At 42.2% G+C, this 27,866-nt stretch overlaps 1 protein-coding gene and 1 long non-coding RNA gene across 4 annotated transcripts in view; both read left to right on the plus strand.

Annotated features, from left to right (window-relative positions):
• Positions 1-12,326, plus strand: part of LOC128571950 (uncharacterized) — a 30,982-nt gene extending 18,656 nt beyond the window's left edge. The window contains exons 3-6 of the long non-coding RNA XR_008376005.1: positions 6,242-6,420; positions 9,680-9,909; positions 10,535-10,649; positions 11,380-12,326. This is a non-coding gene — a long non-coding RNA (uncharacterized LOC128571950). The remainder of the gene's footprint in view (positions 1-6,241; positions 6,421-9,679; positions 9,910-10,534; positions 10,650-11,379) is intronic.
• A 6,631-nt stretch (positions 12,327-18,957) lies between these two features.
• Positions 18,958-27,866, plus strand: part of MALT1 (MALT1 paracaspase) — a 73,314-nt gene continuing 64,405 nt past the window's right edge. Inside the window, exons 1-2 of one of the 3 annotated variants that reach the window (XM_053571755.1) lie at positions 18,958-19,382; positions 27,626-27,792. In XM_053571755.1, coding sequence (XP_053427730.1) covers positions 19,189-19,382; positions 27,626-27,792 — 361 coding nt within the window. In that variant the 5' untranslated portion in view covers positions 18,958-19,188. Of the gene's footprint in view, positions 19,383-20,295; positions 20,361-27,625; positions 27,793-27,866 lie in introns of those variants that run through there. The other 2 variants (XM_053571756.1, XM_053571757.1) reach the window with 2 other exon arrangements.

Raw genomic sequence — 27,866 nt, forward strand, 5'->3', positions numbered from 1 at the left:
TACTCATGCCTTTTATAAACTATTTTTATATTGGATGAGCTGGTCTATTCTAATTATCCTTCTTTTTTCAAAAACTTCCTGATTGTTACCTCTTTACTTTTCCATATGAACTTTATAGTCATACATTTTAAAATTATAATCATAGAGACCTTGAGTTTGGGGGGATCATAATCAACTTGTTTGGTTCCCTCTCCCCACAAAATCATGCTGATGACATGGTCCAATATGGATTTCAAAGAGGTCATCCTGGCTATAGTGTAAAGAACAAGAGTAATTTGGGAAGATGAGCAAGACATGCTGTTGCAGAGGTTCACAAGAGAGGGGAGCGTAGAGTAACTGGGTCCAGGAATGAAGCAGTCGAGATAGAAAGAAAACAAGATCAGGTGATATGTAGGAATAAAAATTGGTAGGACTTGATGATGAATGTGATTTGGTAGTTTGGAAAGAGGTAGATGTTATTCTAGTCTTGCCTAGAAAAAACCCTAGCATATAGTCCAGTTCTAGAAAGGCCCCAGTCTGTATCAGTCCACAAATACAGGGTTAGAGTTAGAGTCGCTGTAAAATTCAGGGACCTCATGGGAAAACATAGGAGTTCTTCTGCACAGAGACAGCATGGGTCCAGACAAGACACCCTACACTGAGGTCCTTCACCGACCATGCCCTGGGTTGGGAGTATCAAACCAGCTTTTCAGGCATTTGTCAAACCAAGGGGATATACCCATGACCACATCCCCCATGGTTCTAAATGGCAAGTAGAGTATTCTGAGACATTTTGTCATGTCACATTGGAGCCTATTTACCAACTTGTGGTTGGTAAAGAAAAAAATCCAATACTTCAAAAGTTTTCCTTCTCCAGTTCCTAAAAAAAGTCAAGCAGAATTACCATAAGATTCAACAATTCCCCTGCTAGGTATGTACCCAAAGCAATTGAAAGCATAGATTCCCGCAGATCCTTGAACACCAGGGTACATTGCAGCATTCTTTACAATAACCAAAAGGCAAAAACAACCCAGAAGTCCATCAAAAGATAAACAAAATGTGACACACACACACACACACACGAAGGCTGTGTGGAAAGTATCCAACCGTGTATGTTTCTGTTTTTCATATTACATGGCTGGATACTTTTAGGACACCCTGGAATATTATTCAGCCTTAAAATGCAATGACATTCAGATACATGCTAGAAAACATGATGTTTAACATTTTAAACATAACTAGAAAATGTTATACTTAGAGAAATAAGCCAGACATTAAAAAAAGGACGAATATTATAGATGAGGTACCCAGAATAGTCAAATTCATAGAGATGTAAGAACAATGGTGGTTGCCAGGGCTGAGGGGAGGAAGATCGAGGAGTTACTGTTTACGGGGGCAGAGTTTCTGCTTGGGATGATGACCATGTTCTGGGGACACATAGTGGTGACGGTTGTACAATGGTAAATTTTATGTACATTTTGCTACAATAAAAATATACGGATGGAAGTGGAAGACATTATTCTTAGTAAAGCATCACAAGAATGGAGAAGCATGAATCCTATGTACTCAATTTTGATATGAGGACAATTAATGACAATTAAGGTTATGGGGGAGAGGAAAAGCAGAAAGAGGGACGGAGGGAGGAGGGTGGGGCCTTGGTGTGTGTCACACTTCATGGGGGCAAGACATGATTGCAAGAGGGACTTTACCTAACAATTGCAATCAGTGTAACCTGGCTTATTGTACCCTCAATGAATCCCCAACAATAAAAAAATAAAATAAAATAAAATAAAATAAAAATATATGTATTTCTATACAGTTTTCTTAGGAAAGAACAGATCTTGATAGAAGCTACCTCCTTCACAACGCTGAGACAAATTATGATTATGTGACTGTGTTTATAAATCATTAGCTGTCTGAGACCGAGGTCTCACAGAGCAGAGTGAGAGCACACTCTCGCACCCCAAATGATGCAAAATATTTTGGGAAACAAACTGTAGAGCCTGCATCTCCGGAAATCCCCTCCCAAGTGGCTAACCACAAAGGGAGGAAACATAAGAGGGTGAAACCAAAAGTTTACAGTCAAAGTTTTAGAGTCCACGTTTTTTCCTTCTGTGCTAGATAATTGCAGGACAAAAGTACACTCAGGAATGATAGGATAGGAGCATTTAAGTCTTCTTTGCTTCGGTCTTTGCTCTATATTCTAGGGATAGTCTTATTCACAAACGTCTTTTGACGCAAATAAGTTGGAAGCATTCAGTTAATAGAAGCTATTTAAAACTCAATTGTCAAACCACCGGAATATTGAGTCACCAGAATTAGACAGCATCTATTGAAGAACCCGGATGACAGATAGGGATGAAAGTGAGTTGTGGTCAGTCAATCTGGTGTTACCAATAAACCCTGAGCCAGGAGGCTGTCATGACATCAATACAGTGGGGGGGAAAATTGTTGTTCCAAAGGATACTCTTAGTGGCCTCTGTCATGAACTGCTGAACATCTAAATGCATGAACAAACCACAGAGTGAATAGTAACCTAGTATCCAAAAAACAAAACCATAATTGATGAATACTATGCAAATTAGTGAATGTAAAGTATTTACATTGATAAAATTCTCCGGCAGAATCCCACACAAAAAAGCAAAATTTTTGAAACACAATCATCACATGGGTAAAGAATGTGCAAAGGTTTCAGCCTTGGCTTTATGATAGGAAATGAAAGGTAGGAAGGAAGGGAAAGGTAACATCCTTCCAAGAGTCATTGTTGTACATGATGAAAATGTATGAGCTTTAAAATTTAAAAGTTTGCAGGTATCGATGAGCTTGGGAAAATGCAAAGTTAAGGAAGATAAATGTAACAGGAGGTTAAAATTAAAATTTCAGCTTGAGGCTCCTGAAATAGACACCACATTCTAAAGAGGTATAAGAGCATTTAAATGTAGGGTGTAAAAAGCAGGTGGCAGAAAGGTGGTTATTAGATTTGGAAACCCTTCTTCAAAAGAATAAAATAGTTCATGAATGGAAATAAGAAAAAGATTTTTGAGAGAACTGAAAGATGTTCAGAGCCTCTTGACACCTTGGAAAGGTGGGTGGGTGGTAGGTATATACAGCCTACCCCTCACCTCAAGTTTAGGAAAAAGGGTAACTCAGGATATGTGATCAGAGATACTCAGGAAAAACACAAGTTAACTCACATAACTTAATGTTTTTCTCTTGTAGATTGGGGACATCCTGCACACATGTTCAACTCCTGCCAGGAATTTGTTAAGGCAGGTGGTGAAGAGGGGTGTTTGTATGGTCTGGACCCCAGGGTCTGTTGAGATAAGCAGTGAGTGAAACAGGGGTGGGGAGAGGAAAAACTCTCCGTACTAACTTAGGCCAATGGTCAGGGGCCTGGGACACAACAGAGAGATTAACAGGAGAAATGACAAGGTCTGTACAGAATTTGTGGGTGCACTCAGTGATGAGGAACTTGCTGAATAGCCGGGAGAAAAGGTTTGTATACCAACTTCAAACAAAGGAGGAAGAAGGGTTTACAACGGGAGAGTATGGAAGGTTCCATTAGGCGTTTTGATGCTAATGGGAAACTGCATTCAACTTGCTTGTGGTAAGGGTCAGCATTCTCCCTCTGAGAGGCAATGGTAGCTGGTATTTTCCAGAGGCTCTGCCTAAGTTCTTGTTTTTCTATGGTCTCTGATCGTTCCAATGTTTTCATTACAAAGTATTAAAAATTTTCACACCATATTAGTGGGCAATTAATCCCTCTGAGAGCCTGATGCAAGATGCATCCAACACAAGGGAACGTAGGTCTTTTCCAAGGAGTTTACCTGGAAGGGCAAAGAAAGCTCAGTAGAGTGCAGCTATATAAGTACCATGATGTTCCTAAGGGCTGATGAAGAAGGAAATGGCTATTGAGAGTGAGAGCTGAACTTGCCCTGGCCAGGGAAATTAGAGATGAGAGCTCTCCAGTGATGAGGGTCAGCATCTTTGAAGAAGAGCCTATGAATGTGGCCACTGGAGAGTTAGCGCTAAATATTTTCCAGCTTCCAGAAGCCCACCTGTTAGCTTGATGGTACCAGTTGGGGAAGACTTCCTGTCCCCTTCATCTCTTCTCCTCTCTGCAGTTCATGCCTTCCAGGACAGAAACCACCCTTGGCAAGCTGCAGGAGAAAAGGTAAAAGCATTAGGTGGAATGAGACAGAAACAGCCTACCTCACCCCTTCCTCAGTGTAGGCTTCTGACCCCCTCTTGGCCAAGGGGATCCCAGAGAAACCTTAAAAACTATGTTCCTGGCTATAACAGGACAGGAAGTTGGACCTGCCTCATTATACCCCCTCCCTTTGTGGTTTATACTAACCACAAAGGTCTGACCAGCATTAATGTTAAAATAGAGATCATAAGGCTGACACAACAATCTTGTGGCAATAAGATATCAAATTATAAAAGGGACTTAAGAGCATGCCAGGCAAGGGTTAAGTCATATACTTCTATACTTATAGAACTTAAAGTATGTTTTAACTGCTACAGGTTTTTCTTTTTCTTTAGTAGCTGAACAAGCACAGGCCTGGAGATAAGCAATGTTAAAACAAGTGCAGCTCACCTGGCGCAGTGGCTCATGCCTATAATCCTAGCGCTCTGGGAGGCCAAGACAGGTGGATTACTTGATCTCACAAGTTCAAGACTAGCCTGAGCAAAAAGTGAGACCCAGGCGGCACCTGTGGCTCAAAGGAGTGGGGTGCTGGCCCCATATGCCAGAGGTGGCAGGTTTAAACCCAGCCCCGGCCAATAACTGCAAAAAAAAAAAAAAAAAAAGTGAGACTCCACCGCTACTAAAAATAGAAAAACTGAGGCAAGAGGATAGCTTGAGCCCATGAGTTGGAGTTTGCTGTGAGCTATGACACTACAGCACTCTACATTGGGAAGTCTCGCAGTGGAGTGAGACTCTGTCTCGAAATAAAAAAAAGGGCAGCTCATCCACTACCAGATGGTGACTGACTGACCTCCCGTTTCACAAGCCATAGTTACAGCTTTGACTGGATAGAAGAATGATTTCAGCAACTTTCTGCTAATTAAGAAGGCCATTGACAACAGACTGGTTCTGGCTGGTTTATAAGGCTGCACATTCAGTGCCTTTGTGTCCCTGCTTCACCTTTTGATGGTAGAGAACCTAACTGTAAAACATTTACATGTTAAGCTTCCACTTCAAAGTGAACATGGGTCACATATAACACGCATGTTTATTCAGTATGCATGCATTAGGACCCCCTTCAAGAACATTCATAGCTCTTCCCATGACCTGTAGAATATGCATACTTGGCCAATCTGTTCAGCATAAATTCCTAATCTACCCTCCTTCTCTCAAAGTGCCTGCCTTTTGGCTTTTGCCAGAGTCTATGCCTCTCAGTTTACCAGGATGGCCACCTTACAGACTACAACCCTTTGTAAGAAATATAGATCTTCTTTCTAAATGTATACATTCTGTGATTTTTTTTTTTTTGAGACAGAGTCTCACTCCATTGTCCTTGATAGAGTGCTGTGGCATCATAGCCCCCAGCAACCTCAAACTCTTGTACTCAAACGATCCTCTTGCCTCAGCCTCCCAAGTAGCTGAGATGATAGTGGTGCACCACAACATCCAGACAGAAATTTCTATTTTTAGCAGAGACAGGGTCTCAAACTCATGAGCTCAAACAATCCACCTGCTTCAGCCTCCCAGAGTAGTAGGATTACAGGCATGAGCCACCATCCCCAGCCAATTGTGTGATTTTTAAAGATGACATGGTGGTTGCCTGAAATGGTGAGTTATTGTTTAATGGATATGGAGCTTCAGTTTGAGAAGATGAAAATATTCTGCTGATGGACGGTGTGATGGTTGCACAATGATGTGAGTGTACTTAATGCTACTGGTCTGTACATGGTAAAATGGTAAATTCTATGTTATATGTATTTTACCACCATAAAAAATAGTATAGGATGATTTTTTATCCACTTGGAAAATAGAGTCAAATTATAATTATGATTTTTAAAAACAAAACAAAATCTTACTGGCTGTTTTGCCAGTTCAAACATCTCCAGAAAGACATGGAGAAGTTAGACACAGCACCAAGAGGGCAAAATGGCCTGGGCAAAAAAGAGGAATTGGTTGACTCAGCCAACTGAACCTATAAGAAGAGCGGGTCCGAGCTTGGCCTCAGAGATGACCACACTGGGAACTGGGACACCACCCACTCTTTCTCCATCTCTCATTTCTGCTTCTCTCAAGGTACCAGTAACTGGCCTCTTCCGCACAGCCAATGAATGGCTCAGAGTCGCCCTTCACAGATTTGCCGCCCGAGCAAGACTGAGATCCTCCATCAGATTGGAGGGCAGAAATCCCAGGACTGGCTGAGCTTAAGGAACATGACTATCCCTGGCCAAACATAGAGTTAAGAAAGCAGAAGGGTTGGGCGGCGCCTGTGGCTCAAGGAATAGGGTGCCGGTCCCATATGCTGGAGGTGGTGGGTTCAAACCCAGCCCCGGCCAAAAAAAAAAAAAAAGAAAGCAGAAGGGTAAGAAACTGGGGGATCCCCTTAAAGCACACTTTGACACTTTGAGTGGCTGTATCTCTGAGAACCAAGTGCTACTCTAGGCAGACAACACAGCAGCCGCCGCTCACTCTGCAGCCTGCCCTTCTCTGGAACTGATCTCAAATAGCACGAAGACCTCGGCAGCACAGCCAGGCCACCTATGTTCCCTTCTGCCCCACTTCTTGAGCCTCCTGGATCCCTGAATTTCTCAGCTAACACTAGTGTGGCTGGAGTGAGTGGGGAACCATTGAATCCTGCCCTAAATCATAGCCATCCAATTTCTGGAACAACATTGGCCAATAGGAGATTCCCATTGTCTCTACTACCTAGCTCCAAAGTCCGTCCCCCATAACCCGTCACTCCTCTGAATCAGTGTTATTAGTGTTAAAAACCCAGGTCCTGGCCAGGAGTGGTGGCTCATGCCTGTTATCCTAGCACTCTGGGAGACCAAGGTGGGTAGATCACTTCAGCTCAAGAGTTCGAGACTAGCCTGAGCAAGAGCGAGACCCCCGTCTCTAAAAATAGCCAGGCCTTGTGACAGGTACCTTTAGTCCCAGCTACTTGGGAGGCTGAAGCAAGAGAATCGCTTGAGCCCAAGAGTTGGAGGTTGCTGTGAGCTATCTGTGAGCTATGATACCATGGCACTATACCGAGGGTGACACAGTGAGACTCTGTCTCAAAAAAAAAAAAAAATCAAACCCCAGGTCCCAAATCAGACTGTGCTGTGCTGTGCTGTTTTTTGGAGTGGATCGTGGATTATCAGTTTATCAAGTAAGTGGATGTGATCAGCCTTTGTTTCCCCATGTCCCTGCCCACTGCCCGCGTCTTCTTGTGGGCCTGGCTCCCCTGCAGAGGCCCACCCTGGCCTATTATCCATGAGGGAACGTGAGAGAAATACTTACACTTGCGAAGATAGTGTGCTCCACCCTTCAAAGAAAGATAAATTTAGACATAAAACAGGAAGTAATTCTCTATGCGGCTGTGAGTGATCAAAGAGAAGTTACTGCCTCAAAATATTTTGACGCAGAAGTGTGGGAGAGCAGCTCTCAAACCTCAGTGTGTATTAGAATCAGCAGGGCTGCGGCTCATACCTGTAATCCCAGCACTTTGGGAGGCCAAGGCAGGAGGATTGCCTGAAGCCAGGAGTTCAAACCTAGCCCAGGCAACACCAGAGAACAAAAAATTAGCCAAGTGTGGTGCCACATGCCTATAGTCCCAACTAATTGGCAGGCTGAGGCAGGAGGATGGAATGAGCCTAGGAGTTCAAGACTGCAGTGAGCTGTGATTGCACCACTGCACTCCAGCCTGGGCAACAGAGCAAGACTCTGTCTCTAAAAATAAACAAAATAAATAGACTCATCCAGAAAGCTTGATAAGCCACATGTTCTTTGGCCCACTGGAGTTTCTGATTCAGTCCACTGGGAGGTGGGGCCTGAGAATTTGCATTTCTAAAAATCTCCCCATGGTGCTGATGCCCTGTTAGTCCAGGACCACCTTTGAGAACCAGTGTGGCTGAGGTTCAGAAAAAGACAGAGGAAACCTCTCCAGGCTACAAGGCTTCCACCTAACTCTGAAGGTCTTGAACTAGGTCAGTGAAAGCACTCTTTAGGACTGATACTCCAGGATCATAGTGTTAAATGAGTGATTAAATATGTACTTGTGTCAAGCTATTCTGATTATTATCATAAATAATCATGGACTTCTTACTTTACTATGATACCATAAAAATTTCCAGGAGCTTCAGAGCTCTATACACTGCAGAACTTCATTACATAACTTGTTAAAGTCACTTAGTGAAAAGCTTGAATTATAGAATATTCTACATAAATGCCCTTTTACTCATAATTTCAAATAGACTCCTACAAAAACTTTTCAAAGCAAAGCTTTCTCTGATGTTGCCTTGCAGAGCAAATGTATTTATTAATTAGTGTATAAGGATCAGCATATAACTACTGTGTAAATGCCTCAGGTATGAATGGAACTATTAGGTCAACTAAATACAGGCCTTCCTCTCCTCTTTCTCCCAATAAATAAATCTTAACTTGCATTTTAAGTTAATAATCTTTCCATCCTTCCAAAATAGCTATGTTTATTCTCAACATCTAATTTTAGACATATAACTAATATGTTACAATTTCCACTGTCAGTTATTTAAATATTGCTCCTCTCTCCCATGCACATAAATCCTATTTGCATGTCTATAGCCACTCTGATTATTCTCCACAGCTAGTCTTTGATCTGTGATCACTGTCATCTTGATCTTTGGTCATACATTCTCCTGCCTCAAGGAATTAATGCCCTTCCAACTCTGCCCAGCTTCAGGGTACAATCAAGGCCCCTACTTTTCTCTTAGATCTTATTCGGCCACTGTAACTTTTCTTTGGTTTCTCCCTTCTCCAAAGTCCTTTACCACTCAGAACCTCAGAATTGAAAGGGACCTTCGAAAGCTTTCAGGCCACACTCCCCATTCACCCACCAAATGGGTCCACGGGGTACCAGGCCGAGTAATAGCCACACTCTGAATGGACAGCCTGGTGATCAGGAGCTTTGACTCCATTCTTGGCACATAACACATTGTGAAGAGTCTGCTAAACTCCCTCTATCAGGAATCCCAGGAGACAACACAGGTCACCGTTGGCGGCACAGAGTAGAACATTGAACCTCTCTGAGTGTGCATACCTGCAAAGGTTAGCGGTATCATTCACCTGGATAATAATTATACTATTATTATCGGGAAATAGTCATGCCTTCCTTGGTCAGATGCTTTTAACTCTCTGGTTCACCATTTCTAATTCTAGGTTCCTCTCTGGTCCATCATTAGCCCCTTTCACTAAAGTCTCTAGAAAACTACTGAGCTATATTCACCCATAATCCAGAAATCCTTAGTCTAACATCTTGCTTTATCACTTTCTTGTGTTTATATAAAAAACTAGATCATAGGCTCCTTGAAAACAAGGGCTCTGTTTTATATTTTGTGTCCCTTGTCAGCTGTGTCTGAATAGTCACCAGGATCTAGAATCTCGAGTCTCCCTGCCAATGTCTGCATGGTTCCCAAGGGATGGATATATATAATATATCCTGGTAGAGGGATTTTATGCAGGGGACATTTCAAGAAAACATGCTCTCTTTACCAGGTGAGTCACCAGCCAAAATCCCTATAATGGGCTTCTACCCTGATGGAATGGGACAGACTGATGAAGAACCACCCCTCCACCTCCAGGCCTGGAGCACAGCTGGCCTCCTCTGCTCTCTTTGTACTCCTGTCTTCTAGGTGTCACCCTGGGCCCACACTGCCTTTCAGCTGCATGGATCCAAGGGCCTCGGGCCAGAGTATGGCTTTCATGAGGAATACACACAGCGGAAGGTAATGCAGTGTGTATTACTGGGCCAGTAAGCAGACGGAGTAAGTATCTGCACAGAAGAACAGACGTGCAGATGCCAGGCAAGATAAGAGCGGTAGTTACCAGCCAGAGTCAGTTGGGATCACTCACGGGTGGTGTGTCTACCACCTCAGAGAACCTTCAAAAGGAAACTGGCTCATTTTTCACACACCAGCCCTATGGTCTCAGATGGCTTTACTCCCATCAGCCCTGGCTCTGCAGAACCCTAGATGGACAGGTCCTCCCTGAGTCCTTGCTGGGTGGGGAGAGGAATCCAAATGGGACTTGGGATTGGAGGGGAGCAGGGGAGCAGTGCCCATGTTAGGATGGCAGAAGCTTGATTCCAGGAGGAAGAACAGGAGCACTTATCCCTTAATAGTGGGCCTGGCAGGTTGGTCTTCATGCCCTTTCTCCTGGGCCCGCTACTGGCCTCCTTTGTTTCTCCTGGTTTAACATTCTGATTCCATATATGGCAATATATATATGAAGGGAAAGAGAAAAAAACAAATGGACACAGAGGATTTGGCTCTTTGACTTTCAGCAGGGGCCCCATCCCCACCATGCTTTCAGTTTTATCAATGACATACATTAGGTACTTATTCTCAAAAGGTGGAGTGAAAGACAGCAGACCTGGCCTCTCATTCTGAACCTGACCCCATATTAGAATCAGCTGAAGATTGAAGACACCATCTCAATGACCAGGCAGCTCCTCCAAGTCAATTAAGTAAGAAGCTTGGGCTTAAGATTCAGACACCCAGTGTATTTTAAAACTCCCCAGATGGTTCTAATAACCAGTCACAGCTGAGCTCAGTGCCCTGGAGATTACACATCCCTGTCATGCTTGGCTGCACATTGAACTCATGTGAAGAACTTTAAAAAGTATTGTTCAACTGCAACTTGGACTTTACCTAACAAACGCAAACAATGTAATCTAACGGTGTGTGTCCTTATATTAATCTGAAATAAAAACAAAAAAGTTATTGTTGTCCGTGCCCCACCCCAGACCAATTAAATTTAGAGACTCAGGAGATTGTGGCCCAGTATCAGTATCTTTTTAAGGTTCCTCAGATGATTCTTTTTGTGCGCACACTAAACAATACATAACACACAATTTACTTTTTAACTATTTTTAAATGTACATTTAAAACATTTTTAAATGTTGTGCCACCATCACCACTATCTATACCCTGACATTTTTATCATTCCTTATGGAAACTTCGTACCCATGAAACTTCCCATTCCCTTCTTCCCGCCAAGCTCTGACAACCACCATTCTCCTTTCTATCTCTATGCATTTGACCACTCGGAGTACCCTCTATAAGTGAAGTTATATGATTTTTGTCCTTTTTTTTCCTGTCTTATTTCACTTAGCATAATGCTTTCTAGGTTCATCCATGCGGTAACATGTATCAGAATGTCATTCCTTTTTGTGACTGATTATTATTCCCTTGCAGGAAGGGACAGGAGAGGCAGAAGAGATTCACTGCTGCCTGGACAGCCGTTCTGCCTGAAAGGAGAAGTGGCAGCACCTGCTAGTTTTGAGATCAACTTGGTATATTCTAAGATAGCACTGTCTAAAGGATGACCCACAGAACACTAGTGCTGGGACACACTTAGCAAAAACAGGCCCTTACTTGCCTAGAAAGTTTGGAGAAACTCTACAAACCTGTGAAGTCACAACAGACTTCAATGTATTGAACACTCTGAGACTTACAGTAAAAAAAAAAAAAAAAAACCTGTGTAACTTTAACAGTGTTTACCAGACTTATTTTGCCATGGAACTCTTTTCTTAAGTAACACATGAATGACGTGTTTGAAGGAACTGGTGTTTCTCAGGATAAAACTCGGGGAATTTTGCTCCTGAGCCAGAGAACTGAGTGCTTATACCTATGATTGCTCTTAAATCCCAAGCCCACCAAACCCGTATCACTCCTCCTACCATTCAAAGCCCTCGGCCAATGACAGCAACCCTCAGCTCTCACTTCCCTTTACCAGCCGTGTCTCTTCTTTTCGAGACAATGTGCATTCTGCCCCTCAAATACCACTTCTTAAAATCCATCTCCTGCACCTTTGGCCCTTCTCATTTTCCCCACTTGGAACATAGGGTCCATCCCTTCAGGATCCAGCTCTAACCTTTGCCTATAGGGGAACCTTTCTGAACAGGTCCACTTACTCAGAACGGTTGGTTTTCAAGTTCTACTTTATTTAATCCTAGTGCATCACAGACAACCTGCTGATGGTACCCAGTTACACAGTTCTTCTGCTGGGAATAATTTGTCATCTCCACCTTTCACAGTTACTCATTCACCCTCAGGGCTCAATCTCCTGATACCTTTGCCCTCTCTACTGCATTGTTGCAATATTCCCCACACCAGAAATGTTTGTTTCATTTCCTCCTGAATAAAACAAGTTATGAATAATACATACATTTGAAAGTTTCAACAACATTCTTTAAAGCACAGTGATTTAGTAAAGAGTAATTCCATATATTTCTTCAATTTGTCCCTCCTTTCTGTGGCCAGTGTCAAGGCTATTGACAGAGGTTTTTTCTTTCTTTTTTATTTTATTTATTTTTTTGTTTGTTTGTTTGAGACAGAGTCTCACTGTGTTGCCTTTGGTAGAATACTGTGGCATCATAGCTCAGAGCAACCTCAAACTCTTCGGCTCAAGCAATCCACTTGCCTCAGCCTCTGAAGTAGCTGGGACTACAGGCATGTGCCACAATACCTAGCTATTATTTATTCATTTATTTTAGAGACTGGGGTCTCACTCTTGCTCACATGGATTTCAAACTCCCGGGCTGTAGCAATTCACCCTCCTTGGCTTCCCAGAGTGCTGGGATTACAGGCATGAGCCCTCGTGTCTGGCCAGAGGTCTATTTCTCAACTACACTATTATAATACTTCGTCTTTCCCCCTCCCTACACTGCTGTCCAAGAAAATTTCTAAAAACCCCAAAGTGAAATTACTGATCTGCTTAAAATATTTCATTTACTCTCCATCAATTACTTAAAGAAGGAGTTCTCAGACGTCAAGGGCTTTGCCAGCTTTAAGGGCTTTGTCCTACCCACACACCCACCTATATTCTTGGGTATTTAACATATACTTCTTTATACAAAATCACATTTTTTTTTTTTTGCCATTTTTGGCCGGGGGCCAGGTTTGAACCTGCCACCCTGCCACCTCTTGTATATGAGGCCGGTGCCCTACTCAACTGAGCCACAGGCGCCGCCCACAAAATCAAATTTTTAACATGAGTAAATTTGACATTATTCTAATCGATATTACTAGGGAAATGCCAGTTTTGATTGGCAGATATTACTAGGGAAATGCTAGTTTTGATTGCAGATATAATTTTCCATACTAAATTAATATATAACTATTAAGATAGAAATATCCCTCCAGTACCACTTAAAAGTGTCTTGTATAAACAACGGTGGAGCATAGATAACTCTGTGGTAGGCATAGACCTGCAAAGAAAAAGTCAGTCCTGTGGCATGACATAATCTGGTCTTCACTGTCTTTTTTTTTTTAGCCAGGGCTGGGTTTGAACCTGCCCCCTCCAACATATGAGACCAGCGGCCTATCCCTTGAGCCACAGGTGCTGCCCGTTTACTGTCTTTTTTATCTTGGTTTCTGTCCCTTTTTCATCTGTATTCCCAGCTCTCCTGAACCTACTGCAGTCCTCCAAACTTGCTGTGATATTTTACATAAGCCCTATGATGTGTTTTCATATGGCATTTTTCTATCCTGTTTCCCAAACCATCTCCTCTCATCTTTCCACATGGATGGAAAGGTATTTATTTTTATTTTTTATTTTTTTAATTAAATCATAGCTGTGTATATTAATGCAATTGTGGGGTACGATGTGCTGGTTTTATATACAATTTGAAATATTTTCATCAAACTGGTCAATATAGCCTTCATGGCATTTTCTTAGTTATTCTGTTAAGACATTTATATTCTACATCTAGTAAATTTCACATATACCCTTGTAAGATGCACTGTAGGTGTGGTCCCATCAATCACCCTCCCTTCACCTCCCCTCCACTCCCCTCCCCTCCCTATCCCCTTTGGAAAGGTACTTTAATACTTCCTTCTTGTCATCAGCACAATATTCTCACTACTCTCTTTCCTTGCCTCAAATAGACATAGGATTTAGTCAATATTGTACTCTAAAAACTCTAAGGGAAAAGCTTTGATAAGCTTTGATAAGAACTGAGATGTAGCTGGTGTCCTGAGTAGCTCATCTACCTAGGTTGCCTTCATTTTTCATTGTCTTTGCATAGGTTATTTTACAACTATTTTACAACTCTGCACGACTGAAGTAAACTTTGGAAAACTGCAAGTAATTCTTGTTTATTAAACAAATTCTTTTAAGTCAAGGTCCAATTGAATTCCATCCTCTACTGTGGAAGAAGCCAGTTTTGTGCCTATGAAGCAAATTTATGTCAATGAATCTACATATTTATCTGGTCTTCAGATTTTCCTCTGAAGTGGTTGTAACACATTGCTGATTCCCCTGTTAATTAATGAATTAAACAGAATCTTTGATACATGTTCATTGTATATTTATTGAGTCACAATTTAAACTTTCTTTTTAAAACTATCCTCTAACAGCGCATATTTGACACAGAGCCTGGCATAAGGTAGACACCCAATGACTATGTGTTTATAATTGGAAAAATGAATTTAGGTAAGTAATGTCCCCTTGTTGTGGTCAATATCAAGTATGCAGGTCTAGATGATTCGTCATAAAGGAAAGGTGTGGAATACTGGTGTGATACTTCCCAGCTACTATTGCAAAGTTGAAATTGAAAAGAGAAAATTCCCATAACCCTTTGGGAAGTGATGGCAAGAATTGGCTGCAGAGAATGTGCTGGGTCTAAGGGTGGTCTGAATGGCCCCAACACAGAGGCTGAGTCAGAGAGGTCATGAAGAGTGCTGGGCCTGGAATAAAAGATGAGAGAAAATAAATGGCACGTAAGTCACATAACTCCTGTTTCCTTTCCTGCCATTAAATATAGGTCGAAGGACCTGCAGGTTTCCTCCTCCCATGGGTCTTTTAAAACCTATCCAACTACGAAATAATATCACAACATTTTTTTTTAGTTGAAGTATCATCTATACTTTAATTGCACAAAGGAAAAAAACACCCTATGAGTCAGTTTCCAGATCTATGAGTGTTTTGAAGATTTTATAAATGGGTTCCATAGAATGAAACCACCAGCTTCCTGAGAATTGTCTAGATTCACAAAGATCTATATAACTTTCAACTAATCAGGAAGAACTCCTAAAAATATTATCTGTAAACATGCATGAACTTCTAAGGCACATTTAAAAGCCAGATCTCCACCCTCAATTTTTCTCCTATCTTTATATAAATACAAGGTTGATATAGAAAAGGAAGCTGAATTACTATTTATTACATTGTTCCCAAAATGAATGTGGCAGTTTTGAAAGTACTAATGTACAATGCACGTATGTTTCTCTGACACTACATGATACTGTTAGGTACTATTATTTTCACATTTTACAGATGTGGAAATTGGTGCTCAGAGAAGTTAAGTAACTTGCTTAAGGTCACACCACTAATAGCAGCATCAACATTCAAATTCAGGAGGGTGGGCCTGGGTGGGCACAGCAACGAGGTGAGATTTATTTAAATTTGGGCCCTGTGGATACAGCCTGGTGTTCAGGATACAGTGGGAGCAGCATGGAAGATCCTAATGATTCCCAGGGTGTCTCACTGCCCTCAGACACCAAGAGGCATCATCAGGAGTACACTGTCTACACCAAAGAACAGCAGAGTAAGCTAGAAAAACATTTTGAGATGAAAAAGTACCCCACCTACGAGGACCACCAAGCCCTGGCAGAACGACTCAACCTTCAGGAGTACCAAGTATATGTGTGGTTCAAGAACTGCAGGACCAAACAGTGCCACAGAGGTCATGGACAGGGAGCCCAAGGAGCCTGGGCTGTACCCACCTGCCCCAGGCCCCATGCCAGGCCCATGCCAGGACCCACTGTGGTCCCAGAGCCCTTATGCCTGTGATTTCTTTGCAGCAGCCGCCCCATACTCCTGCAGGGTCCAGGTTGAGAGAGCTCTCCTCTGTCCAGCCCCCTGAGAATGTTCCCAGCCTCAGAACCCACCACCTGGAGGGCACCCCTGCTACCCCAGGCCCCATGCCCGGCCCATGCCAGGGCCCAAGCTGATTAACCTTAGGCCCATTCCCAGCTCCAAGACCATGTCCAGGTCTAGGCCCAATCTCATGTCCATTCCTAGGCCCATTGTCAGGTCCAGGCCCAATCTTAGACCCAGGTTCATTCTCAGGCCCCATCCCAGACCTAACCCTGGGACCACTGTGGTCACAGAGCTCTTACACCTGCAATTTCTCTGCAGACATTCCATTATTATATGACATCTCTGAGCTCCTCTCATCCAAGATCCTTCCCAGGTCCCCTCGGTCTCCATCACCACATCTGGGCAACCAAGAGGGGGATGATTTTGAAGACAACAAAGTCTCAGGCTCTAGGTCACTACTGGATTTATACAGAGCTATGCCTGCAAAGCCCTGAAGATCTCAGGGGCCAGAGGGCCTGGAACAGTAGCTGGTTACTTTCTGCTGGTGGAATGCACTACCCTTTACCCAACCTGCTGGAGGGGCGAATTTGCTGCCTTAGCTGTGGGCCATCACAGGTTACCCTGCTATGAATGTCCTCACCTGGTCATTTGGGTTAACTAGGACAGAAGGTTGCTGTTGGAAGCCCAAAAGCTTTCTTTCTTTTTTATTTTTTTGAGTATTTTTTTTATTTTTTCAAATTAATATGAGGATGCAATTTTTAGGTTACATTGTTCTCACTTCCAGGGTAAGTTACATTTATAGAAGAACCCCTAAGCCAGGGGCATGTCATATACCCTCACAATGTACACATTAGGTGAGATCCTGCCTCATGCCTGCCCTCCTTCTGCCAAACCCCTCCCCTACTTCCCTCTTTATGAACTGTGCCAAAATAAACATTCTAGGGCAAAAAAAAAAAAAAAAAATTCAAATTCAGCGCTAACTCTAAAGGTCACATTCCACTATACCATTATGCCCCAGAAAAGAACCTCTGAAGTGAAATTATATAATAAAAACATTAACATTTGATGAAGAGGAGAAAACGACCAGTCAAAAATTGTAATGTTAGTTCACAGGGATGGGAGGAGAGAGCAAGAGGTGTCAATACAGTGACCTAATCAAATTGGAAAGGATATTCTCAGGGTAATTTACATAGGTACTCACTTTAACCCAAACTCACCTATGAGAAGCTGCATATGCAATGACTTGAACAGGAAGACTTTTCTAAGACATCTGCATTTAAAAGAAGTCTGTTGAACCTAAATTAAAATGTAAGGTTCCAATAAAGACTAGAAAACTTGACTTTCATAATTACCACATGTAGGAAATAGCTTCCCAGAAAATATTTGTTCAATGAGGACAAAACAGGAAGTCACTAGAAACTATTGGAAAAGGCTTGCCACAGCAAGCTGAGTATGATATAGCATTTGGATGTGCAAGGGTGATAGCATTTATTAAGTACCTACTATGTGCTGGTCATTGATTAAGTGCTTCATGTATACATCAACTCCTTTAATTTTGGCAACAACCTATACAAACCATATTTGCAGTCTCATTTTAACAGAGGAGTCAGAAAAATTAAGTAACTTATTCAAGCTCCTAAAATTTGAATCCAGCAGATTTTTCTGGATACAAAGGTTATGCTCTTGGGCGGCGCCTGTGGCTCAGTTGGTGGGGCGCCGGCCCCATATACCGAGGGTGGCGGGTTCAAACCCGCCCCGGCCAAACTGCAACCAAAAAATAGCCGGGCGTTGTGGCGGGCGCCTGTAGTCCCAGCTTCTCGGGAGGCTGAGGCAAGAGAATCGCTTAAGCCCAGGAGTTGGAGGTTGCTGTGAGCTGTGTGAGGCCACAGCACTCTACCGAGGGCCATAAAGTGAGACTCTGTCTCTACAAAAAAAAAAACAAAAAAAAACACAAAGGTTATGCTCTTAGCAAATACACTGCATTCTGAACTCTGAACCTACACTGGAGTGAAGAAGTTCAGTGACTGCTTGTGGGAGAATGTGGCAGAGACTGTATGGAGCACCTACCTCACCAAAAGGTGTTGAGAATCTGGGTGTCTGAATCATTGCTATGGAAAATTCTGCTGTCTCGGGTGATGAAAATGCTAATGGCAACAGAAATTGGGGCAGGAAGCCCCCTATCAGCGACTACTGGCTGATAACACCTCATAAATTGTTTGCTTTTGTTCCAAACTAAACTATAGTTTTCAATGAGGTAATGTCCTTGGAAACTGGTAAGATTGAGAGCGGGTGCACAGGTGTAATCTTCGTCTATTGCTTCATCTATTCTGTATCATTCTGGGGAAGGGCATTCTCTATAAGGTTCTTGCTTTGATTAGGAAGATTGTGGGTGCCAGTCTTATGCACCAGAAACCGGATGATTCCTGCTAAAACCCAACATCTTCGAGATCTGATTACCCTTAAAAATACACATAGCTCAGTTTTTTAAATAACTTTTTTTTAAGTCTAGAGATTTCGGTCAATTCCAACGTAAGTATCCCGATCTCCACCACTACTTCCCTCGGCAATCCACACACGTCAAACTCTAAAACCAGAAGCGCCGGCGGTGTGGCCGGGAACCCGCAAGTCCCTACGTCAGCTGAGCGCGGCCGCGGGACAAGCGGGCGGGGGGCCGCGGGACAAGCGGGCGGGGGCCGGGAACCGGGACCAAGAGCCGCGTGCTCCCCTCGCTGGCTTAAGGCAAGCCTCCTCCCACGGTCTCGGGAAGCCCCGACGCCGCAGGCTTCCTCGCCGTGGAGGAGCCGCCAGGGCGTAGTTCCTCCACCGCTTCCTCCTCCAGCTGCTGCCGGCTCCCTTCCTGCTCGACGAGCCTCCACCAACCGGGGTTTGAAGCGCGCGCCACGGCGAGACCGCATGGGGCGCGGGAGGCGCGTGCGCGCGGTGGGCCCCGCCCCCGTCTAGAGGCCCCGCCCCCAGCGCGGCAGCCGCGGTCGGCCGGCTCGACTCCCGCTTGCAAACTCTTCTCGGCTGAGCCGGGAGCCGAGCTTCCTCCTCCGAGGGCCGTGCCGCGCCACCCGACTTGTCCTTCCGCTCCTGCCTCCGCAGCTCGCCGGCGAGCGAGGGGGCGAGCGGAAGGCGCGCTGTGGAGCTGCGGCGGTCCGGGGTCGTCGGCGCGGACCATGTCGCTGTGGGGGGAGCCGCTTCAGGCCTCGCCGCCCTCGGGCTCACAGCCGCCTTCGGCCGGCGCAACCCTCAACCGCCTGCGGGAGCCGCTGCTGCGGAGGCTCAGCGAGAGCTTGGACCGGGCGCCCGAAGGCCGGGGCTGGAGGAGGCTGGCCGAGGTGGCGGAGAGCCGGGGGCGTCTCCGGTTCAGGTGAGCGCGGGGCTCGAGACGGGCCAGGGCGCGGCCGAGCGAGCAGGGCTCGGGGCCGGAGGGGTGGACGCTGTCGCGGTCAGTCACCTTTCAGAGAGAGCCTCGAGGGGACCCAGCAGAGTCCTGGGAGCGCCAGGGGTTCAGTGGGGCCCGGGGCTTCGGAAGGGAGAAGGCAAAAAGGGCAGGGCGCTGCCGCACACCTTTTTCCTACCCTCCGCCTCTTGGGCTGAAAGAGAGAAGTCGAGGTTGACCTCAGAGGTTATAGAAAAGAAGGCTATCTGGAGACCACTGTGCTAGGCAGGAATTCCAGGGGACTTAAAACGCGAAAGGAGGATATTGACCCAGCCCTGGAAGACCCAAGGCAGGTGGGGAAGAAGCGCAGGTGAAGAGGTAATGAAAACCAAAGGGCTGAGCGCAGCAATTTATGAAGGTTTTGAAGGATAGTGGGAAAGACTGAAACTTGAACTCATCGCTTTCCTCCATCAAACCAAGTAATCAGTTCTCTTCCAGACGTCACCTTGAACGTTCACCTCCTAAGTAAAACTATTTTCCTTATCAGACTTGAAACGACTCTCTGTTACTGTTCTTGGAACTCTCTTACACTCTTTAGAATTATTGAAGGCCCCAGACAGCTCTTATCTGGGTAATATACATTACATACATTAATATATACAGATATTTGCCACATTTGAAATTAAAACCAAGAAATATTCAAAATATTTGCTTAAAGAAAACAACCTATTACGTGGTAATAGATATACTCTAACACTTTTGTAGAAAAACAAATTTTCCAGAACAAAAAAATTAATTAGAAAAGTGGCATTGGTTTACATTTCGAAGATCTCTTTAATGTCTGTCTTGGCTTAATCGCAGAGCTAGATTCTTTTATGTGTTTCTGTGTTCAGTCTGTTGTGGTATCCACAGGTCAGGGAACGCCAGAACTTCCAGTGTACTCTCCTGAGAGAATGAATGAAAGAGGTAAGAAAGGTCTTAGTGTTATCCTGAAAATTTGTTTTGACCTCATAGACTCCCTGAAAGGGTCTCAGGAACTACACAAAAGATCCCAGAACCACACGTAAAACCATTACTCCATACCAGTGTTTTTCAACCTTTTTTATCTCAGGGCACACTTAAATTAGGTTGACCAAAGAACAAAAAAGAAAAATAGTAAAAAGAAGAATATGCTTACTGTACCTTGAATATCATTTGAAAATAATTTAATTAATGATATTTAGAAATTTTCACAACACACCTAAGATCCTCTCAGGGTGCACCAATGTGCCACAGCACACTGGTTGAAAATCACTGCTCTATACTATTATTATGATTTTGGTCTGTCTTTGAACCCCTTAGCAGTTTTTAAAATTTCTCAAATGACTGAACTTTGTCTTGTATTATAATTATTTGTGCACATGGTTATTTATGCCACAAAAACAGGACCATCTATTAGTATTATGTGTTGAGTAGCTTAGACTATGAATACTTGATGAATTGAGGAAGAATTCACTCAATATTATATTTATTAAGTGTTTATTATTTGCTAGAAGTTCATAAGATAAAAATTTAACAAGTATTTAGCTTCTATTTATAAGGGTTTATCCAATAGTGGACTATTATTTTAGGAGATTTTCAAATAACAAGTGTGAATGACAATAGTCATTGATTTTTTTCATTCATTGAACACATAGTATATACTAAAAATTGCGGTAAGTGTTTACATGTATTAATTACTTTAACCCTCTCAACAACCCTGAGTTTCAGAGTTTGGAGTTGAAGCAAAGAGAATAATCATTTGGGATTTTTGTTCATACAGAAGAGTGATGTGAGGAAGAAATTAAGACGTGGTAAACTAACAAAGTTGAGCAGATATGACATAATTTTTTTTCTAGGGAAAGCATTGGGCTTTGGCTCTGCAGAGAAAATCCAAAGTATCGTTCTAGGTCTATACATTTCTGAATTTTTAGACTTACAGTGTAAAACGTCTTCTTTGAAGGCAGCTCTCTGGAGTATTACTGTGTTAAAACTAGCACTCCCGTTAGGGAAGGCTCTGAGCTTCCTGAAGATAGCCTGATAGCAAGGACTTATACTTGGCAATGGCAGAGAAAAGAAAGTCAGTGAGGCCCTGGGAAGAAGCCTGACTAGTGGAATCTGAAAGTTGTGGATACCTGGTGTCAGCTGTTGTGTTTTCCATCCCCGTAAGCCTTCAGTCACTTTTTGTTAAAGGCTGAAGAATGGTCTTAGTTTTGTTTGGGCAACTAAAGATTTGAGGTTACTTTTCTGTGGAGTAGCATAGAGAGAAAGGTGACAGGTAATTGTGGAATCCGAGATTTCAGGATGGGGAGTTTGGTAAGAGATACGTGAGATCCACCAGTCTTCCATGTAGTAGTGGTTAGTTCCAAGCCAGTTAGGTAGGGGTTGGGTGAATTTTGGGAACATTAAGTTCATCTACCCTTCTAACACTGAAGAATTAAACTGACATAAAATAACAGCACTGGCAACTTGGGGGCTGGACAGTGACTATGGGGGCAGCAGGGAAGGGATGGGGAGTAGTTGCCTGGTGATGCTTACTCTGTTTATGACCAAAAAAAGTTAAAATGATTTCATGCTAGTGGGAGAAGAGCACCTGTGACAGTAGAAGGTCTGAAAGGCATTTTTGTGGTGCCAACCCCAAGTTGTAGTGTGAATATCCAACCCAAGTGGGTAACAAGGCCTGTGAGGCTGTGACGTGCTTTCCTCACGCACTTGATTCACAGCTCTAAAATCTCTTAACATGGCCTATTTTGTTTCTTTTCTTTCTCTTCACTTTACTTTGACTCTTTACATCTGTTCTTATACTGGATGGGACTATATTTAATAACAAAAATAAGTAAACCACAAGGAAAGAGTCCATTCAGAACTTCCCACCAGGGATTAAGAATAATTGTAAATGTTGTTAGATGGTTCCTGATGACTCAAATCCTTGCATATAGTCTGGTTTGCCACACCATGTATGTGTGGGAATGCCCTGTATACAAACCCAGCCCTGGTTCTTTCCAGACTGATCTGATATTGAACACTCTTTGCCATCCATATGGATAGGCACAAACTCTGAGTGCCTTGCCCAGTGTATGTAAATTTCTTTGGTAGCATGGACCGTCTGAGACCTAACAATGGCTTTCTAATGCTGCTTAAACTCTGTTAAGCAGGAACCTAAGAAATGGAGCTATGGAACCTGGGCCAAGAAAAAAAGTCAGTCAGCGGCACCCATAGCTCAGGGGGTAGGGTGCCGGCCACATACACCGAGGCTGGTGGGTTCAAACTCGGCCTGGGCCTGCTAAAAAGCAATGACAACTGCAACAAAAAAAATAGCCAGGCATTGTGGTGGGCACCTGTAGGCCCATCTACTTGGGAGGCTGAGGCATGAGAATCTCTTAAGCCTAAGAATTTGAGGTTGCTGTGAGCTGAGATGCTACAGAACTCTACCCAGGGCGACAGCTTGAGACTTTGTCTCAAAAAAAAAGAAAAGAAAAGAAAAAAGTCAGTCATTGCTGAGAACATTCTCTTTTAGCTGCAGAAATCCTTCTCTCAAGCAACTTAAAATAGAAATGTGAACATGTATAAAAAGCTCTAACAAAAGTATGCTTCCTTATCTCTCTTCAGTCTGTGAATTTTGGGGTGCCATCGCAGGCTTTGTGTTTATCTGTGCCAGGTCACCTAATCCCCTCTTTAGTGTTCCCTCTCCGTCTCTTGGCTTTACATATATTGAAGACTCCCAGTTTCTATCACTACCCCACACTCCTGCGTTGAACTCCTAGACTCTTGTATATAGATGCCTATTTGTCACCTTGCCTCTGAAACTTGCCTGCCCCTATAAACCTTTGGCAGTTTTAGAATTCCTCCATTTGGTCAGGCCAGAGAGGTCAGAGGCATTCCTGATTCCACTTTAATACACCACGCTATTGTCAGCAGATCTGCCTGCCAGCCCTTGCTCCAGTGCTCCCACACTGGGCCAGGCTACCATTGTCCCTTACTTGGATTGTTCCAGTAGCCACTTAACTTTTCCCCTTTTGCTTCCCCCACCCCCAGTCTGTTCTCATTATAGCAGTACAAATGATGCTTTTAAAACATCAAATCGAATCTGTTCTTCCTCCACTCAAAACCCTCCATTAGCTTTTCCATCTCAGATTAAAAACACCCTGAAGCTACCAGTTAACTTTAGGTTCTCATATCTTAATCTTCTCTGCCTCCCACCCTCTCTCTACTCTGGTCACACTTGCTCTCTTGCTTTCCCTTGAACACAGTAGGGTCTTTAAACTTGTTCTTTACTTAGGCTGAGATGGTGTTGGTCTCTACCACATGACTTGCTTCTTCACCTTTTCAAGAGTTTGCATAAAATTCACCTTCTCGATGAGCTCTTCTTCCATCATAATATTTAAAATTACCCCCTACATCTGCTCAGCAACACCTGTTCTCCTGCTTCACCTTAGTTTTCTCCAAAACACTTACGACCATTGGATGTGTGGACACACACATCTATGTGTGTTTGTGTGTCTGTCCCTGTCCTAGAGAAGGAAGAATCCAGGAGGATAGGGGATTTTGTTTGCTACGGTATATCCTTAACACCCAGAAAAAAAATGGTTGGCTCATTTTAAGTGATTGTAAATATATTGACTTAATGAATAAAGATTCCAAAAGGTAAACTTATCTAAGAGGAGGAACAAAATACTGCTTCTCAGCCTTTAGTTAACATCAAGCGTGAAGAGGAGAAGCAGAAGAACTAAAACCAGTAGTAGGTCTGTACGCGGGTGTGTGATATGTTAGTAGGGTGTGTGATATGTTCTTTTGGATTATATATTTTAAAAAGTAAAAATAGAGTTTTTTAAAGCAAAGTCCATTTGTTTCAGTGATAAAGCAGTTTTTAAATTAAATCAAAAATTTCAAATTAGGGCTTGTAGAAACCACTTCAAAGTGTGCTCTTACAGGAATGTAACTAAAAAAGGAAATAAAGAAAAGTTGGGTTTGTGTAAGCATCATCTTAGCCAAAAGCCAGTACCCTGTGTGGAAAAATCAGTAAAATCATCAGTAAAAATGAAAGGGAGATTCAGAATCTTGTTTTTCTCCTGTGCCTCTTGTATTGGAAGAGAAATCATGTACTTCAATTTGATCTTCGTTCTTTGGGGGAAAAGAAAAGTCAAATTGTCTTTTGTTGTCTCTAGGTAGTATAAACATTAATTAAAGCATTACTTGGTCACATTTGATGAGATGGCTTCTTAATATCGTAATCAGATCCTTGATAAACTTCTGAATCATGAACAAATATGTTTAGCACATGGCATCCTTATCTTTATAAATCTCAAGATTCTAATTATTTGCAAAATTAGTATTCCTTATAATAGTTCCAATGAAGTTTCCTTGCCTGGCATTTCAGAAATTTTGTTAAGAGAAAATTTTACAAAATGGGATCATCAATAGGCATCCTCATCTTTTTATTTTTGCTGCCATCATAGTCACCATTATTTCATAAAAGAAGGGACACTTTAACATTTAAAAATAAGAAAGAATTTTGGGGGGGGGTTATTGCCCTTATTTTTATCATTTACCATGAACTGCAGATTATGGTGCCACTATCTACAGTCCAGAATTTGGGAATGGTTGATCTATGCTATGATGACTCACGTTTAACAAGAATAATATATTGAATACAAAAGAATACATAATAGACATAATGACCACAGGAGGCCTTGGAAACATTATCCGTTACCAAAATAATAGATACTCAAAAAAATTTTTATTTATTTTATTTATTTATTTATTTATTTTTTTGTAGAGACAGAGTCTCACTTTATACCCCTCGGTAGAGTGCCGTGGCATCACACAGCTCACAGCAACCTCTAACTCCTGGGCTTAAGGGATTCTCTTGCCTCAGCCTCCCGAGTAGCTGGGTCAAAAAAATTTTTAAAGGAAAATTAAAATAGTTTCAGATTAAGCATAGTTAAGAAATTAACCTTGGTATTCTTTTAATATCTCCATATTTTTATTGCATAATAAGAACTAACCTTTACTGAGTTTTTATTACTTACCAGGCACTATGCTGAGCACTTCTTACATGGATTATCTAATTTAATTCTAACAACCCTTTGAGGTAGATAATATTACTATCAAAATTAATTTAGTTGAATACATTTTTTCCATGTACGATAATTAACAGTATCGCAGAATTATAAATCTTGGGTGACAGTATAAGTGTTATGGCAGCATTTGAATACCGATCAAAATGAATGAGGATCAGGAGAATTTCAAGTAATAAGAAAGTTTGTCAACCTTGGTTCTGCCACAGCTGGGGGCACTATTATGTTTGACCCCCTTCCACCACCCAGGCTTCCAAACTTTTTATCTTTATTTTTTTCCAACTTTTAAAATTATGATTAAAATTCATTCAGTAATCATTCATTTGTGAATTATTAACATGGGCAAGACAGAATTTTAGGTATTGAAGTATTTAAATATATATTAGATGAGGTTTCTGTTTTCAAGTTTACTATAGGATAGAGAAGACATGCTCATGAAGAAAAGTTTACAATTTTAAGACAGATTATGTCAGATGAAACAAACTGCCAGAAGGCCACATCCAGGTGCTACCTGTTTTTGTTCTGCCCATGAGCTAAGGCTGGTTTGTGTTTAAAAACTTGTAAGACAAAACAAAAAACCACAAAGAAGAGTATGTGACAAAGACTATTTGGCCTGTAATGCCTAAAATAATGCACTCTCTGGTCCTTTAGAGAAACAATTTGCCAGACCCTTGTAAAATAAGCCCAGTTAGAAAGGAGATGGTGTCTAAAGTGTGTTTGGTGGACTGGTGTGGTCTGGGAGGATCTCATAGAGAAGCTACGAGTTTATATTGCAGCAGTAATTCGAGTGGGTAGAGAAGGCAGCAGGATGCATGAAGATGGGGGAGCTGCGGATTCTGCAGCTGTCACAAAGATCATCTAAATGCTTGGTTGACCATTGTTGTTGGTTATGTTTCTTTGGGAAAGTTTTTGGTTTTATTTGATTGATTTTTACTTTTTTCCCCCTTTGAATGTTTTGTAATTGTTCTTTTCCTTTCTGTAAAATTATTGAAGTCCCATTATTTATGGCCTTCTATAAATATGATCTTAACCTGTCTGTCTATCCTTTTTATACTGGTAGTGCACACAGTAACACAGAGAAGGAAATTGTATATATATATTAAATACTGGTGCCAAAAAGAGAAGTGGTCTATCAAACGGCAATAAGACAAGATGTCAATCCTTTAAAGCAGGGGTTAGCAAAATATTTCTGTAAAGAGCCAAATAGCAAATATTTTTGGGTTTGTAGGCCAACTATTCAACTGTGCTGTTGTAACAGTCAAGTAATCATAGACGTATGTAAATGAACATAACTGTGCTCTGGTAAAACTTTATTTACAAGAATCAGGTAGCTTAACATTTGGCCCACAGACCAAGTTTGTCTGTCACTTCCATAGGGTATTTCTAGGTACTTGGAAGTACTTTGAATGTCAATAGTATTGATTTTCTTTTTAAATTTATTTTTTAAAAACTGTTGAAACATTAATGTATGTAGTAAAAAAATGAACAGTACAAAAGAGTTTATAGTGAAAAATCATTCAGCTGTGAACTCTACTTCCCTAGTTTTCCTCTTTCTTACTCTGAGTGTGTAAACACACACACACGTAGTAGTATAAAGAACACATACTGTTCTGTATCTTCCTTTTTCATATGAATACACACATGGACAAACTACCTCATTAACACACATAGTGGTGTATTATGCACATTGTTTTGTAAGTTAATTCTTTCATTTGTCAGTGTCATAAACACCTATGGCTTTGCCTCAAGGTTTTTTAATGGGTTCATGTTGGGGTCAGTTTGCACTTCATCCTCTTAGAAGTAAAGAAATTTGGCCTTCTTATCACTCATTACCAAATTAAAGACAAAAGTTTTTCCTCAATATCAAGGCTAAATGTCTCTCATATCCTGTTTCAGGGTTTCTCTTTCATTCTTCTGATTTAATAATCATGGGAGCTGAGTGGGGAAAAAGAAAGAAAGAGGAAGCCCCTGTAATGGAAATGAGGAAGAAAGAACTTGAGCGTACATAAGTAAAGAGTTCCTTACAGTTCACCAATCTGTGACTTAGGCTCTGTGGCACTACAGCAGCCCAGATTTGTAGCAGGCCTATTGTGTTGCAGAAAGTTGTTGACTTACATTAAAATCTATTGCTTTCAGCTGCCTGGACCTGGAGCAATGTTCTCTTAAGGTATTGGAGCCTGAGGGAAGCCCAAGCCTGTGTTTACTGAAGCTAATGGGTGAAAAAGGCTGTACAGTCACGGAACTGAGTGATTTCCTACAGGCTATGGAACACACTGAGGTTCTTCAGCTTCTCAGCCCTCCAGGTAGGTTTTTCTCTTAGGAATCTTCTCCAGGAGGTTATGGAGTCAAACTTAAAATATCTCAGTTGACCAGGCAA

This window comes from Nycticebus coucang, chromosome 19 (genome assembly GCF_027406575.1).
Source record: "Nycticebus coucang isolate mNycCou1 chromosome 19, mNycCou1.pri, whole genome shotgun sequence".
NCBI classification, from domain to species: domain Eukaryota; kingdom Metazoa; phylum Chordata; class Mammalia; order Primates; family Lorisidae; genus Nycticebus; species Nycticebus coucang.